The sequence below is a fragment of the Glycine max genome, chromosome 5, assembly GCF_000004515.6.
Source record: "Glycine max cultivar Williams 82 chromosome 5, Glycine_max_v4.0, whole genome shotgun sequence".
NCBI classification, from domain to species: Eukaryota; Viridiplantae; Streptophyta; class Magnoliopsida; order Fabales; family Fabaceae; genus Glycine; species Glycine max.
Genome location: NC_038241.2, coordinates 4,031,999 through 4,050,046, shown reverse-complemented (window position 1 = coordinate 4,050,046; position 18,048 = coordinate 4,031,999). Strand labels below are relative to the sequence as shown.

Sequence of the window (18,048 nt, the reverse complement as noted above, 5' to 3'; positions counted from 1 at the left end):
CTCTCATGACCGAAGCAAGCACATTGAGACTAAATTTCATTTTTTGAGAGATCAAGTGGCTAAAGGAAAAGTTAAGCTAGTGCATTGCAGAACTGAGGTTCAACTAGCTGACATAATGACTAAGGCTTTGAAGGCTAACAGATTCAAGGAGCTGAGAAGGAAAATAGGAATTCAGAGTTTGGAGGATTAAGAAGTTTTGTTCAATAAATGTTGTTGTAATGTTCTTGTTGTTGATTCACTGTTTTTGAATCAAAGTGGGGTGTTAGGGATAATTCAAAACAGTTACTAATTTGTTAGTAATTGATGGTGATTAGTTAGTTGAGTTAGTCTATATATATAGACATATCATTACATGTAACAAAATATATACAATAGAATAACAGAAATTTCCCTCCAATCTTTCTCTCTCACGAGTTCATGTGTTTAGATTGATTTCTGTGTTTCTTGTTTCTCCTATTTGTTCCAACAGATTTGTCAACTCCAATAGTGATTTTCTTTATGTATACATGAAGAACGGTGTTCATCGGGAGAATCTATGAAACTACTGGTGCGATGGAACCAACAGTCATGAGGAACCAGTCAATATTCTTAACCAAAAAAAAGAAAAAGAAAGAGGAATCATAGTTCGCGCGGCTGTGAAAATAAAACCTCTAGCTCCGAGATGGAGAAGACTTTATGATAAGATTGCGTATTAAAATTAATCTAAATGTCATTAGTAGTGATGTATCATAGACCACATGAGACAATGGTGCATCCAAGCCATCGTCCTAAAATTAATCCAATTCAAACAGGCACCCGGTTTTAACTTTTCTGGCCTGTACCAAAATCAAAGTTAATTTTTTTTTCCTTTTTACTAACACTCTTAAACGCAATTGTTCTCCCTTGTCACGCAAGCAAAGCAGGAGTACTTCGGGACCCCATATAATCCAAGGATATCATTGAGCAAGCAATTATAAGTTAGCTAGAGTAAAAAATTTCTCTCATGTCGTTTTAGGCGTCTCCATCTTATTATCAATTTAGATTCTTACAATTTCTCAAATCGAAAGCACCTTAAATAGTATTGTTTTTCTTTCTCTGGGAACCTATCTAATATCTATATACCTATATGCTTAACAGCAAGCATGTGTGGGCAATATGATTAGATAAAGTTCAATATCAAACAAAAAAAAAGCTATGGGTTGTTATCCACGCCTTGATTAAAGCTCTTTCGGTGTCGGTGTATGTTTTCATCGTCGTATCATTTTACCTGCGTACACTTGCTCTGCAAGTGTATATTAATTCAATAATGTTCTTGCATATGGATATTAACTAATAACCAGTTGTGTGATATATTAGTATTGGCATACAAGAAAACTAAACAAAGAAAGATAAATTTGATACCCTTTATGATAAAAATAAACAATTTAATAATTAATTGCAAATAAAAAATTACTTATCATTTTATCAACCGTCCTTTTGTATTTCTTTCTCTTCTCCTATCGTCATACAATGTATTGTTAATAAATGAGCTTCTCTAATATCCCAATTGCAATTAAGAACGCAGGATATATGGATATCGAGCTCAAGGTTTTCCAAGATGCCTCTTTGATTAAAGTAACATATGGACCCACCATAGGAGCAAGTAAGTCAATCTCTTAAACCCGGTAACGTTCCCATTTTTCACGACCTCACTCGTTTATAGGAAACAAAAGTCAAGATGTAAAGAATTTGCTGCCTAGATGTACCAAAAATGGGATGTAGAGTTTATTTTTCACAGCCAATATGAACATAGTTAACTGAAGTAGTGCTGAGTACTTCATTACATCACATGATCCCTGCTTTTTAGGTGGCTTTTTACTTTTACATGCCCATTGAATAACTCAATTAATCAAAGTGCCCATTACTCGTTACGCCATGCCTCCTTAATTTAATTATGCAAATTAATGTGGCAAGGAGAAGTAAGAAACTTTTTCTAAGAATGTCTCTATAGTTGGGACCATAATGGTACCCTTCTATTAAAGAAACGGAGGCAGTAACCAGTAATAGTAACACTGTAATAATCCAGATATAGTTTGTACTAAACTCTCATGTCACCATGTGGTAAGTGGTAACCCAATGTTAAAAGTTAAAACCAACAGTATAATGAAAAGAAAAAGGAAAACGCTAACATTTTCTTAAAGACACTTATTAATGAATCAAAACCAAAAAGTTTTCTTTTATAAGAAAGAGTAACATTAAATCACTGAGAGTAACATTTAATCAGTGAGAGTAAGTGAGAGTTACATTATTTAATAAACAGTGGAGATGTAGTAAAAGAAGGTAACATAATGCAAGAGTACAATATTTGATTGTCGTGCAGTGAGCACATTCCTCTTTTTTATGTTTTTCTGAGAGCCTTATTTACAATGCAAGAGTGTTAGGAGCTTCCCCCATCATTTGGGGCTTGCTTAACGGACAAAACTGCCCAACTGGTATCCCGTAAAACCAGAAATCACGAAGCATTTGGGTCCTACATGTTCAGTTTAATCACGCCATTTAGCCCGGCTTTAATTCCTTTATATACTACCCCCAACTACGTACTTTCTTCTCATCCCTAGCCTCCTCACACAACACAAACACCAAATCAAACATGGCCACCACTTTTCTTTCTCTCCTCTTCCTCATCTTCTCTCTCCTCACCCCAGCCCTCATTTCCTCTTCCCCTGTCCAAGACCCTGAATTTGTGGCCCAAGAAGTTAACAGGTAAACCCACATTGATCTCTTTTACTCATGCCCCCCACTACCTAATTGTACGACACACATCTTAATGCAATGTCCTTCTAGTTATTAAATGTCACACTATTTGTTTGATGTATGAGAATCACGCATATTGTTAAACCAACCGAGTTAAACTTCTTTGGTGCACGTTAGGTGCATAAGCATGAGACACAATAATGAAATTAATGTTTTTTTTTAATGTATTTATTTGGTGCAGGAAAATCAATGCTTCCGTAGCTAGAAGGAATTTGGGGTACTTGTCCTGTGCGACAGGGAACCCCATTGACGATTGTTGGAGGTGTGACCCGAACTGGGAGAAGAACCGCCAGAGGCTAGCGGATTGTGCGATTGGTTTCGGGAAAAACGCCATCGGAGGAAAGAACGGAAAAATCTACGTGGTGACCGATTCCGGCGACGACGATCCGGTGACACCGAAGCCGGGAACCCTCCGGTACGCAGTTATTCAAGACGAGCCTCTCTGGATCATCTTCGCAAGAGACATGGTGATCAAGCTGAAGGAGGAGCTCATCATGAACTCCTTCAAGACCATCGACGGAAGAGGCGCCAGCGTGCACATTGCGGGTGGTCCATGCATAACGATACAGTATGTGACCAACGTTATAATCCATGGGATAAACATTCATGACTGTAAGCAAGGTGGGAATGCTATGGTGCGGGACTCCCCACGGCACTACGGCTGGAGGACCGTGTCGGACGGTGATGGCGTGTCGATCTTTGGAGGGAGCCACGTGTGGGTTGACCATTGCTCTTTGTCTAACTGCAATGATGGGTTGATCGATGCCATTCATGGCTCTACCGCGATTACCATCTCCAACAATTACATGACTCACCATGACAAGGTCATGCTTTTGGGCCACAGTGATTCCTACACTCAGGACAAGAACATGCAGGTTACTATTGCTTTCAACCACTTTGGTGAAGGCCTTGTTCAAAGAATGCCAAGGTAAAGTAATAAAGTACTAAAATCTTGTTTCCGTTTTCCAAAATTGCTTTACTTGTGAAATTTGAGAAAGAGTCAAAAGTGAAAAAAAGCTTACTGTGTTAATAGCTATTACTATGTGGGGCCACTAGTGATGAAAATTGAAAAAAAAAATGTTGGTGATGAGTGCAGGTGTAGGCATGGATATTTTCATGTGGTGAACAATGACTATACTCACTGGGAAATGTATGCCATTGGGGGAAGTGCTAATCCTACCATCAATAGCCAAGGCAACAGGTTTGTTGCACCTGATGACAGATTCAGCAAAGAGGTAAATAATTAAATAATTAAATAAAATTATTAAATTAAAGTATTGTTTTTTTATAATGAGATCATATGATACTATTTATGTGAAATTGTGCAGGTGACAAAGCATGAGGATGCAGCAGAGAGTGAATGGAAGGGGTGGAATTGGAGGTCAGAAGGGGACTTGTTAGTAAACGGTGCGTTTTTCACGGCATCGGGGGCTGGAGCCTCCTCTAGTTATGCAAGAGCTTCTAGCTTGAGTGCAAGGCCATCTTCACTGGTGGGGTCCATAACCACTGGTGCGGGTGCACTCACCTGTAGGAAGGGTTCCCGCTGCTGATTATGACCCCTCCAGCAAGCAACTGTATCTGCAGGCCGCTCCATTAATTCCAAAAAAATGGAATGGAATCAAGAATCAAGGGGGGAGGGAAGGGGAAAGAGAATGACCTTATTAAATTAACTACGGTCATTTCTTTAATAGTTAGGATGTATATTTTCCTATGATTTCCTTCCTGCATTCTTTTCTTTTGTTTTCTCTAGTTTTTTTTTTTTTTTTTTTTTACTTTTGGGTTTCTGATTTGGTCTACTTTTGTATGATTACAATTTACAACCTCCGCCTGTAAACCTCATAGAACCAAATTTGTGAATCTGGTATGTGAGAAAGCAAGTGCAGAAGAGTTGATATATATGATGATGATTACATGTTTTTTTATTTTGAATATTGAACTCTTTCTCTTTCTCTATCTCTCTCTCTCTCTGTATCACCGACACATGTGCAGAGTGTTGACTAAGACCAGAAAAATAAAGTGAAGGCAAGTGAATTTAAAAGAAAATATTCTAATCCCACCAATCAAGCTAAAATGATAGGTGTATTAGCGGAGCAATCCAAAAAGTTCAACGACCGAAATAACTGTTAACTAATCGACAAAAGAAGGTACAACTACAACTACAGACTGAGTATAATACCATTTGCTGTGTAGGTAGTAGTATTGGTTAACTTCAATAATGATACTAACTACTAGTACTAAGCAGTGGTGTGTTTTTATTTTGGACCTACGTATGTTGGGGAGAATAATTTTTTTATTATTATAAGAAAACAGGGCTTGATTGTGAATAAAATTTTCAATAATTTTGAACTAATTGAAAATGAAAAAAAAAGGTTTGGAAAAAGAATTAAGAATTTCATGGGGGGAAAAATTTCTAAGATGAAAATGAGAAGTAAAAATAGATTCTGGACGTGTTTGAATTCGTTTCAAATCGCGTCACTTTCACTATCAATGTGGAAATTTATATGATAGTTTGCGGTTTTCACATTCTTAGGCACGTTCAGGGTGTTGGACGTGGAACTAACTATGAACTCTAAGGTGAAAATGGGGGAAAAGTGTTATTTATGTATCTTAAACATGTTTCTCATTACAATTTCGTTTCTCCACATTATGTAGTGTTGAAACAGAAATTTGAAAATCATATTCTGTGTATTTAACTTTCCTTTTGTTATTATCACTCCCTCAAACTATAAATATATTTTTTTTCATAAAAGATCCGTAGAAATAATTAAAAGGAGTGAGCGGGATGTAAAAAGCTACCTAACATATATATAACCATAGTGGTAGGTAGAATTGTATGAGGACACTGGACACTTTATATACTTTAATCATTTTTTGACCAAGATAAATATTTCTCTTTCAACCAGCATGCAGGTGAAGCGTGAATGTAGAATTAATAATTAATAATTTGAAGAGAGAAAAAAAAAGTGTCCCGACAGAATTCTCGACAGTTACAACTCCCTTCCATGAGTTTGGGGGAATAGCGTAGATGGATGAACCAGCCATGCACGCCGGATTCAACTTTGAGCTAAGAGCAGGTGGATATGGAGGAAAAAAGATACAAATGCACATGGGTTGAGCCTCTTATGTGGAACTTCTTTTCATGGACGTATTTGATTTTGATGTATATGATTGCCGGTGGAAATTTAAATTAGGGGTTTGGCTTTAGAATTACTGTTTTAAGAAAACAAAACATTCATTTGAATATATTACTGCGAGATTTATTGGACACATTTCATGATTTATTTAGTTTCACTTAAAATTTATCTTATTTAAATGTTGTATAAGTTAATAAGAGTAGCCTAATAATCCCCTGGAGTTGGCCTAGTGATGGGATTGAGGTAGAATACATAAGGTCATGAATTTAAATTTTACTATGACTATTGTATATAAAATAAAAAAAGTGACCTAATAATAATAAACATCTTTCTAATTTCGCATGGGATTGATTTAAAGTTCGACATTTACTAACCCAAAAAATGTGTTTTGAGTCTGTGTATTTATGTTTGGAGATCTTGATTTATGAGATATTATCGAGTGAGCCAGAATTATTATATATTTTTCCAACTACTAATATGTATATGACACATGATTGAGTATGATTAAAAAAATTTATCTAAAAGACATGAATACACTTAAAAATTGATTCATGGTGTATGTTAGAAGTTGAAACTTCCATGATGTGGGCAAGAATATATAGGGTGTATTTGGTCATTTGGCAACTTATACTGTGAGTTAGTACAGATGGGATAGGACGTATCACTCTTTCTTTTTCTAAGGGGTTAAAAGACATGGATGCATCGAAAGCTTGGTTCGCACGCAAGGTAGGATCATAACGACTGGGACATCGTTTTTGGGGTCACTCTCTACTACCTGTGCATAAACCGAAATGATGTTGTGTTATCTTTATATTCTGCCATAGTTGAGGGGATGGTGGTGAACATTATGCAGAATAAACGAGCTTCCCAACTAGATGGGAGCCTCCCAACGATGGAGCTTTAAAATTGAATTGTGATGGGGCGGTTTCTGAAGATGGGCAAGCTGCATGTAGAAGAGTTTTACGTGACCACAATGGGACAGTGATATTCTCTTACGCATGCAAGATTAATGTGTGTTCTATTCCTCAGAATGAATTATGGGTCAGGCTCACTAGATTAGAATTGGATGGTCAAGAGGGTTTAAAGTGTTGTCAGTTGAATCGGATTCCCATTATACCATATCTTTGCTAGAAGGAACTTGTGATAATTCTAATAATTGTTACCAGTTAGTGTCTATGATTAAAGAATTTATTCAGAAAGGGGTAGTTATTCCCTTGGAAACATATTTATTGGGAGGCAAATAATGTAGTTGATTCTTTGGCTAAGTTTTCTCTATAGATGGGGATGGTAGAATTTTTTATGTCATGCTTGATTTCATTTCTACCTTTGTACAAACTGATGTTTCTGCTGTTCATTCCCGTAGTGGTACTTAATAACTTTTCTTCTTTGGCCCTTGACCCCTTTTGGCAAAAAAAAAAAAAAAAACTTATCTCGTGAGTTCAAGTATTCAACACCACATGAATAAGGCTTAATTGTATTTTTTATTTTTTAATATTTTATCTTCTGTCATTTATTTATTAATAAACGAAAAAGTTAACAATAAAATTTACCAAAAAAAAAATAAATAAGTTATGAATAAAATTAGTAAAAAATATTAGGTGCAAAATTTATCAAAAAAAAATCAAGAATAAAAAGTATAATTATGTCAAGAGAAAATAAAGAGAGGATAAAATTCATAAATTTCTTAAAAGTTCAAAATAAAATGCTTGAACATATAAATAAATACTCAAATTGGAGTCAAGCCATCATGCCAACCTCATATAAGAGGCAACGAAACTAACAACGATAATTCAATCCATTTTTTAGTTTGGATTAATGACTAACTTGACTCACTTTTCCGAGTTTACTCGGTTTTTTTATCAACAAAGACTACATATATATTAATAAGAGTACAAGGGACACCCCAACCCTTATACAAAAATTATTCTCGCTATAGAACTATCATGTAATACATATTCATAGAAAGAAAACTAGAATCCCTTCACTTGTGCATTTTTACCACAATGAGATCAGAATTTTATAAGATCCAACACATACCCAATATTGGCACCCTCAACTTTATAACTGTTTATATGCAGCCATGTATTGGAATATAATTTTCATATTTTCATATTATTACTACGTCTAATTCCCAATCTCTTTTCACGCATCTACTCGCCAACTCTGCATCCTCACTCACCATCTCCCCTGCAACGCAAACCACACGCAGCCCCAACAACGCCACCGGCAGCTCCATGAGGGCAGAGGATGGCGTGTGGGAGCTGGGAGTTGATCACTGTTGTTGGTCTTGGTGTTGTTGTGTTAGTGGTGGTAGAAGTGGAAATTGTTGTGGGTGGGGGCGCTGGTTGGACTGGGAGAATTTGATGGCTGAGAGGGGTAGTTGTGTCCATTCCGTCTTTTCTGTAGGTGCAGGAAGTAATTGCCCAATTGCATCCGAGACCAATAAACGAACGCCTAACTTGATCCACATTATTAATGTAACCCATAATAATTCGTCCTTCAATTTTTGTCTCTAGTGATTTTTGTCTCTCAAACTTGTTAATCATATTTAGTTCCTCAATCTTTTCATTTGCTAGTTATTATTACAATCAATTTTTGTTAATTAATATATTCTATGTCAAATTAAAAAAATTGAAACTTTTCCACCTTGAAAACCTTCTTAACCTTATTCTACATTTTTTTAACGTGGTCTAAATTTGTAACTTCTAAACCTTTTAAACTTGTGTATCCCAAAGCTTTCCCAAAATCCTAATCATTTGAATAAAAAAAATATTTATTTGAACAATTAAACTTAAGTGATTTAAACAATTTTTGAAAAAATAAAATCATGCATAAATCACATTAGAAGTGCCTGTGAACTCTTGTTCTTTTTATCTTTAGAATAGTGTCATGAACATTAAGATAGGATAACAAAAAATGTCTATTTTAATTTTGGAATGTATTTTAAAAAAAAAATTAAATATAAAAATAAAGAAAAAGATAATGATATACACACTATTAATTTTTTATGCTCAAGTAATAAAATTGGTATGTTCGAAATATGAAACAAGCCCAAATGTCAACTGAGGAAAAAGAGACTTCCAATGGCAATTGGATCCCTCTACTTGTGCAAAAGAAAATATGGGCCTGGGCCCATGACCATCCATCAATGACATTCTGAAATACTTTCCTTTCGCCTTTTCATAACTCACAGACATGAGATATATGTCAATAAGTGTATGCCTTTAGTATGTCAAATCTGCTCCTATAATGTGACTCTCATATGCATTATAGACTAGTTTTAGTATCCGTGCAAGGAACGAGGACATATAAAATTTATTAATAAGTATTATAAATACTATCATATTAATGATTAATAATACATAGGTATTAACATGACCATTATCAAAATGTTCATATTGTTCTTAATTGTTTAAGCACATTCTCTTATTTTATTCATGATTATATCAATTAAACGATATAGAAGATTTTTTCTCCTCAATGTGTGATCCAAAATTATTCAACATTTATAACAATTAAATGTGTAAAAGTTATTATTTTATTTTATTTTACGAAGCTCAAATTTCTATGAGTAAATTGAAGATAATTTTATAATAGAAAAATGAACATAATTATATTTAAAATAAAACAAATAAGATCATAAGAAATCACAAAAATAAAAATAGGCACGATTACTTGATGAAACAAATGTGTAGTTATCAACAAAACAAATTATTTGTACCAGCAATATTAGATTCGATCTTTTTAAATAAAATTTTGAATTTAAATTTTATGGATGAAAAAATTATGATTGAGATGAAGACCCATTAAAGATGATAAGATAGTTTATTCAACAAAATTTAATCATCAATAAAACTCATGTAAAAAAAAAACTATGCCATATCAAATTAAAAGGACTAGCAGCAACAGAAGTAACGCCTCGGGTAGGTAGGTAGTGAAAATATGGTGTAACTGCTGAAATTTGAGGTACTCCGAGTAGGTTGACTTGACTTCTCTTATATGCTATCCGTAGATCCACGAATCCTCTCTCAGGGTGAAAGTAGTATCTACTGTCTATGATCACATTTCAACAATCAAGTTAAAAAAAGTCTTTTTAACCTACTTCCACATTATCAACTTCTTCCATTAAAAAAAAGGACATGATCAACTTCTTAAGATGAGAATGGTTAAGATTTTATTTTTTTTAATCATTAGAATGGGTAAGATTTGAGTAATGTTTTATAGTACTTTTTTGTTCTTCTTTTTTTTATCTATTTTTAAAAATATGTATGTAGAAATAAAAAAAATATGTATTAAAATTTCTAGAACCTAATACAATAGTTGTGAAGTTTTTTATTTTATTTTTTCATTTCTATTTCATAATAAATGTTTATGGAATTATGGGAAAATTAATGAAAGATTAGGAAGAAACTAAGAGTATAATTAATAAAAGAGCAGTTGATATTATTTAAAACTTTAAAAATGACAAATAAAAAAAAAATTTCAAAATCTACCAATTAAAAAGAAGCAAATATAATTTTTATCTGATTATCGTAGTATCTGCATTGAAAAAAGATATTTGTACTCAATCTCATATGCATGTAGATAATAATTTTAATGTTCATTTTCATACACTTGGATACCTATAATACTAACCCAGACCTTCTTTAAATGCAAAGTGTGACAAAAAATTCTAAAGTTTTAGGCAAAAAAAATATATTCAATATTTTACTTAATGTAATTTATCAAATCTCATTTTTTATTAACTATTGTATTATTGATCAAAGTTTTATAATTAATTATTTTTAATGTTTCACTATCAATGTATAAAAAGATAAATTATATACCGTGAAAATTTACACAAGTCTCAAAACGTTTCTTATTTTGTGTATTATATTTTACATGTACTAGGGTGTATTTGGTAGGAATAAACAAATAGAAGAGAAATAAGGTGAATAGAAATAGAGAAAAGAGAAATAAAATAAGTGACAATAAGTAGAAATTGGAAAGTTTAATTTAAGAGAAAAAAAAAAACATTTCATGCTTCTACTGTGACTGCGAGCCATGAATTGGCTACTGTTCATTTCCTCTTACTTTTGTGGAGAAATAAAAAGGCGTGAGATTAATATATTTTTATTTCTCTCCCTACCTACTTTTTTTTTTCTACTAAACACTCCATTTATTGTCTCCTTTTTATTTTGACCGTGAGAAATCTGATAGTAAATTAAGTGATGAACTAAATTTTATTAATTTTAAAAGTAGGAAAACTTTATTTAAACTAGATTAATTCAAATTACCCGTTTGATAAATTTTAGGGAAAAACACAATTAAGCAAAATAAATCATTTCATTAAGACATCCAACGACAACTTAATTCAAGAATTATATATTCAAGTAATTAAGTACAAATGATTCAAATGATTAATATATTGAGATTAAGATTAAATTATTTGGATAATATTTAAATTTAATATTCAACGAAAATAATTTTTAGTTAAATTTTATTTGTTTTTTTTATTGTATGTCAAATTAGACAGAATTTGTTTTTCAATAAAAAAATCGGAGGATTAAAAAAGAAATTAAATAAACATTTTAAAAATTCATATATGAACTTGAAAAAAAGGCGAAAAGGAAATAATCAGTCAATCAAATGGAAGCATTGTTTATTCGCGTCTTCTACCAAAAAGTGCATAATATTTGATAGAACCTCCAATTTATTAACATATTAATTAATAACATGCATATACATCCCAAGAGGAAATATAATAATATGTGCACACAAAAAAAGGGAAAAGTGTCGAAAATTATGTGGCAGAGGCAGCGGCAGCGGCGAACCACTCTAGGGCTGATTACGTTCACAAATTCTTAGCAGCGTCGACTCCGACACAAATCACAAACGACAATATTTTTGGAGGTGGACCCTGTCCTATGTACAGGTCAGTGGTCAATTTTTTATTAAAAAAATGTTACCTACCACCAATACAACAACAACAATAGTTAACGAGAGAAAAATATCTATAATTAATAAGATTTATGTTTGATAAAAAAAGAGATAAAAAAAAAGATATTGATGAAATATTTGAAATAATGAAATATTTATGTATTATTATTATTTAACGAATAAGAAGTTGCAAGGTAGAGTGTGTCCAAGAGTAAAATAATTAAAACTTAAACTTTAGGTTTATTATAAAAAAACTACTATTAATTTTTATAAAACAAAAAATGTTACATATATTAACAAAGAAATTAAGTTTTTTTAGTAAAAATATTTATCATATAATTCTCTCATTTTAAAAAAATTCTCTTAAAATTCACTTTAAATCTTACTTATGGTTAGATCAGTCACACTAGACAATGAAAAAATATTCTTGAACAATAATATTTGAATATCCCGTAATTTTAAACACTTCATCAATATATTTTACTTATCTTCATCTTTTTATTTCTTTCACATTATATTTATATTTTTCTTTTCTCTTTCACTCGCTAGGTATAAATTATTATTTTGGGTTTCCAAATATATTTATTCATTGTTCGTTCCTGATGAGTTGGAATGGATGAGAAGGAGTTTCACCTTCATAATAACGTGCTCATTAGGCTATCTCCGTGCATCCGTGTTCTTTTTTTTCTTAAAGTCCATCTTTTCAATTAAACAATGTATCTTATATTAAGCATTAAATGGTTAGAGAGAGTTTTTATTAAGCAATTGTCAAGCACCGAGTGCTTAAATAAGTACTGGAATTGTAACTTTGTGTGAGCCCTTAACGTATAAAATAAAACAAAAAAAAAATATGTAACCACTAGGATTAGTCTAAAGGCGGAAGATTGAAGCACTATGCATGAAATTATATATTTAAATTTTAGTATGATTATTATTAAAGTTATATTGATAAAAAAAAGTAAATATTGATAAAACATACGAGTGTGAGACTTACTTAGTATAAACATTAAAATTATTAGATTAGATAAATAAGTTGCTTAAATTATAAAAAATAAAAAACTGAGTTATCACAATAAAAATGACTGTATCAATAAAATTAATAATATTTTGTATTAATAATATGATAAAAAAATATAAAAATGATCTCAAATGAGAGAGCATTAAATAAAGACAAGAAGAAATATAAATAATGTTATATTGATTAAATAAAGATTAAATTATTTTTTAAAAAAAAAAATAAAATTTTTCCTCTCATTACTGTAGAAGCAAAATTTTCAAGATTATTTTGATGATGTTAAAGATTATTAAAAATCCATTCAAACAAGATTAAATAAATTAAGAAGATTCAAGTGAAGATTAAAGAGAAGACACAAGATATCCAACAACCTCAAGAAAAAACATCAAGATAAGTATAAAAAGAATTTTTCAAAGAAAATATTGAATAACACAATTTGTCCAAAAGAATTTTTCAAAAAAAAAAAAATCTTTTACCAGAATTTTTACTCACTGGTAATCGATTACCAGAAGCCCAAAACAGTTTTATAATTGTTTTACAAAGTAGTAATTGATTAAAATGGATATGTAATCGATTACCAATGTTTTTAAACGTTGAATTTTAAATTTCAACTTGTGATAAAACATTTTTAAATTTGTGTAGTTGATTAGACAACATTTGTAATCGATTATCAGTGTTTTCAAACGTTGGTTTTCAAATCTAAACATGAAAAGTCACAACTGTTGATGTGTAATCGATTACACCATAATGATAATCGATTAATAGGGACTGGTTTTGAAAAATAAATTGTCAAAAGTCACAATTTTTAAAGTGACTAATTTTGAAGAAAGTCACAACTCTTAGAGTGACTAATTTTGAAGAAATTGTCAAAAGTCATAATTTTTAATATGACTTCTTCAAGAGTCATCAAATGACTATAAATATGTGACCATGACATGAATTTTATAATTGATTTCATTCATTCATTTTAAACATCTTTCTAAGAGTTTTTGTTCAATACTTGTTTTGTCAAGAAAATTTCATTGGGCAAAAACTTGTGTTATTCTATTTTTTTCCTCTCCTCTATTCTTATAAAAAGCTTTTCAAGAGACCGACTCTTGGTGACTGTTTTCAAGAGAAGGTCTTTTTGGTTAATCATTGGACTCAAAAGACTAACCGCTTTTGGGTTCATTGCAAGAAGCGAATTTGCTTCTTGGTTGATCACTGAACTCAAAAGACTAATCGCTTTTGGGTTCATCGCAAGAAGTGTGCACAACTTCTTGGTTGTTATCACTGGACACAAGGGACTAACGTTCCTTGGAATTCATTACAAGAAGTGGACATAACTTCTTGGTTGTAATCACTGAAAACAAAGGAGGGGATTCCTTTATGGTTCATTGCTTGTAAATGATTTTACAAGGATGGTGAAAATTTCAAGCGGGTTGCTTGAAAACTGGACATAGTCTAAATTCGGTTTTGCATTCTCTCTTCCCTTATTTATACTTTCTTTTATCTCTACATTTTTCGCAAGTTATTTTTTTTCATTTATTATTTCAGTAACTTATTAACAAAGAAAGTCACTTGTCCAATAATTACTCAATCAATTTCTTTTTTCTTCCTTTAGTTTTTTGGCCGATCATTTATACTCACTCTAAACTCATATATAGGTAAAAAGATCTCATTATATTTTAAATTTAAATATAAACAAATTTAACTAATGTTATTCATATTTAATGATATCATTCATTTAATTACAATTCAATTTTTAAGGATTTTATTTTCTTGTTGGTATCAAATTTTAATAAATAATATTTTAGAAATAATCTTATTTTTACTTAAATTAATAAAATTAATATATATAATTCACATAAAATGACATGTTATTTCTCTCAATCATCATGGAAAGGATGAGTTTATTAACGTTTCCGTGGTTCAAGGGGCGTTTTTAAGGAATGAGGAGGTTCCACGTCCTTAAGCAGTCCCATGAGCTGGTTTATCCATAAGCTTACGAATTCCCTATGAGCCTATGGTTTAATAATGGATAACCATTCCACGTCAAATCATCACAATACAATCCACGTAATCTCCTTTTTTGTTGCAGCAATCCATGTGTGTATCCAAAGCGGAAACCGTTACACTTTTTTGTATTTTTTTTATTTGTCTTTTTTAAACAGTAGTAGGATCCACTTGGCAAGTGTTAGATAAAAAATTAATAAATATGTTTTTTTTTTTTATTAAAAGTTGTAAAAACTAATAAGTACAATTTGAAAGTATAATAAGAATATTGGTAATATTTTTATAAAAATTGTGATGGCATACTATTGACTTGTGTGTTAAGAATATTTGTTAACATTATTTTTTAAAATATTATTCATATTACCAACAAAAACAAGTTTAGTGGAAGAAACTAGTATCCTAAAATATGGTGAATTAAGTTTTGAATTTTCATAAAAATTTATATTTACTATTTGATTATCGAATGAGATTGTCAGTGAATAAAGATATTATTTATATTTATCTGTTTTTTTATAACATGAAAAAATAGTCAATGATTAATTGTTATCTTACAACTTTTCATTTCAATAAGAAATACCTTCTAATATTTCTGTTAACAAAAACTAGCTAGTATTAATGTAGCAATTTAAACTTAGTTTTTTGCATTTATAAACTCATAGTATTCTATATGACTTGGGACAATGATTTTTAACACTGGTATTCACTTATCCAAACTTTTCCCTGGTCAATTCTAAGTTTAAATTCAGTTTTTATTTTTTTATTTTATTAATATGTAGTCCAAAAACAGAGGAAATTAATGATCTTCTCTCCTTTTTATTTTTTTCATTGTTTATTATATTATGATTTTTTTTTAAATATATATTCAATGTATTTATTAAAAAAATCTCTCAAGTGTAAATTTAGTAATTTTAATTAAATATAATATTTAATGCATTTATTAGACCTATAATTAAAAATTTCATTAATAAAATTATATTATCATAATTATAAATATTTTTTACTAAAATATATTTATGTTCATTCTATTTTATTATAATTATTTTAAATTGTATACATAACTAAAATGATTTTAACCTTTTAGAAATACTCAAATAAAGATAAGATTAGAAAGTAAAAAAAAATATACTGATGGAAGTGCCAATAACTGTCTCGTTTCTTTTTTATTTTTTACGAAACCAATAACTCTCTCCTTAATACACAAATCAATGAAGATATTTGCAAACCAACATTGACAAAAACCACTAAAGATTGTCTGATATGAAAAATTTCAATCTTCTCGTCTTTCAATCAAAAAACCTATCATGAATTGGCACATACTACGATAGTAATGGATGGATTTTTATATCTCTAAATAAATATCTTCTTCACAGTATTAATCTACGGCATTACTAACATTATGTTCCTTCGAGTGAAATTTTTTTTTGGGCTATTTGAAAAATCATAGAAAATATTTCTTTCTACAAGTGTTTTTAAACTATGCGAATTATCTTGCCATCAATGAGTCAGATCCTAACTCAACTATTTTTTCAGGTAAAATATGTCTGTAATCTATAAAGTTTTTATCTTTTGGGTCTTTGGCTCATTCAATAAAAAAAAAAGTGTAAATTAGTTTTTTTCATCTCTTTAATTTTTTTTTTGTCTTTTTAATTTTTCTAATTTTAAAATACACAATTTTTAATCTTCGGAATATTATTCAAATCACTTTTATAATCTGTCTATAAAGTGATATTTAAATGGACCTAAAACAAATTAAAATATCAGGAAAAAAAATCAACCCAGTTAATCGAGTAAAATACATAAATTATTATAAATGATTCATAGAATAAAAAATAAATAAAAATAATGAAATGAAATTTAAATTAAACTTTAAAATTTTAACGAAAGCATTATTATTATTTTCTTCTTTTTAAAGTATTTCTTGGATTGTGTTTTCGTGTTGGGTAAAAAAAACCTGGCTTGTTAGGAGAGTGGAAGACAGAGAGAGAAAGGTAAGAGCAGTAGTAATAGAAGGTTGCTTTATTGACTAATGTGATGTGAAGGGTAGGCGGTGGGCAATAATGGGGCGTGCGAATAAAATGAGACACGTTCTTGATTGCTGAAGCAGAAGTTTCTCCATTTGCAACTATATATAGTTCACATTCATCCCCCATCTCTCATCATTCATCATTCATCATTCATGGCTCCCCAAACCATTTCCATTCACTACCACACCACCCGCTTCTTACCTCAACCCGATGTCTTCATTCGCACTTCCCACGGAACACGCATTCCAGCCCACGCCGGCATTCTGGCTTCCATGTCCCCTGTTTTTGACAACTTTATAGATCGCCCACGTAAGCATCGGAGCTCCGAGAGAATTATCCAAATCCACGGCGTCCCCTGCGACGCCGTCACCGCCTTCGTCGGATTCCTCTACTCCTCCAGGTTAGTTTATACACACATAACATTAATCAATTAGTGAATTTGCGGCAAATGTGAAATGACGGAGATGCCCCCCTCTGCAGGTGCACGGAGGAGGAGATGGACAAGTACGGGATGCACCTTCTTGCATTGTCGCACGTGTACATGGTGCCGCAGCTGAAGCAGAGGTGCATCAAGGGTTTGACCCACCGCTTGACCACGGAGAACGTGGTGGACGTGCTTCAACTCGCGCGTCTCTGTGACGCGCCGGATCTCCATCTTCGCTGCATGAAGCTCCTCGCCAACAATTTCAAAGCGGTGGAAGCAACGGAGGGGTGGAAGTTCCTCGTCAAACACGACCCCTGGCTCGAACTCGACATTCTCCGCTTCATCGACGAACACGAAACCGTAATTAATCTATTAATCCATTTTCAAATCGAAATGAAATTTGTTTTTCTTTCATGGGTTAGAGAGCATGACTCTCTCTTGATTCTCTTTATTAGAGACTAATCTTACTGGCGTCAATATGATTGTACATATCAAAAGAATTTTTCAGATGATAGAATCAAACATGATTCTTCCAATCCGCCAAATGAAATATTTTGACGCATGTAAAGGCAGTGTTGCGTCAATTAAATTGAATGAAATTAATTACAATTAAAGTATTAAACGGGATTGTTTGTTTGACAGAGGAAAAAGAAATCGAGGAAGTATAGGATGGAGCAGGGGCTATACGCGGAGCTGAGCGAGGCGATGGAGTGTTTGGAGCACATATGCTATGATGGGTGTACCCACGTTGGACCGTACGATGCT

At 31.7% G+C, this 18,048-nt stretch overlaps 2 protein-coding genes across 2 annotated transcripts in view; both read left to right on the top strand.

The window, feature by feature from the left end:
• The first annotated feature begins 2,568 nt into the window (after window positions 1-2,568).
• On the top strand, window positions 2,569-4,701 carry LOC100779940 (probable pectate lyase 22-like). Its single transcript, NM_001255614.2, has 4 exons — window positions 2,569-2,721; window positions 2,954-3,700; window positions 3,869-4,007; window positions 4,101-4,701. The coding sequence occupies exons 1-4, from the start codon at window positions 2,609-2,611 to the stop codon at window positions 4,320-4,322; spliced, it is 1,221 nt and encodes a 406-aa protein (NP_001242543.2). The 5' UTR covers window positions 2,569-2,608; the 3' UTR covers window positions 4,323-4,701.
• A 12,169-nt stretch (window positions 4,702-16,870) lies between these two features.
• The window catches only part of LOC100785655 (BTB/POZ and TAZ domain-containing protein 1), a gene marked incomplete in the record, with an annotated part of 3,277 nt that continues 2,099 nt past the window's right edge, over window positions 16,871-18,048 (top strand). The window contains 3 exon segments of the mRNA XM_014775464.3: window positions 16,871-17,259; window positions 17,340-17,643; window positions 17,926-18,048. Of these exon segments, the coding sequence (XP_014630950.1) occupies window positions 17,012-17,259; window positions 17,340-17,643; window positions 17,926-18,048 (675 nt within the window).

What these genes read in the sequence shown, in the direction of transcription:
- LOC100779940 (NM_001255614.2), top strand. Translation starts at nt 2,609, where the DNA reads ATGGCCACCACTTTTCTTTCTCTCCTCTTCCTCATCTTCTCTCTCCTC. An exon ending in CTTGTTCAAAGAATGCCAAG is followed by an intron (nt 3,701 to 3,868) that starts GTAAAGTAATAA and finishes TGATGAGTGCAG; the next exon opens with GTGTAGGCATGGATATTTTC. An exon ending in ATGACAGATTCAGCAAAGAG is followed by an intron (nt 4,008 to 4,100) that starts GTAAATAATTAA and finishes GAAATTGTGCAG; the next exon opens with GTGACAAAGCATGAGGATGC.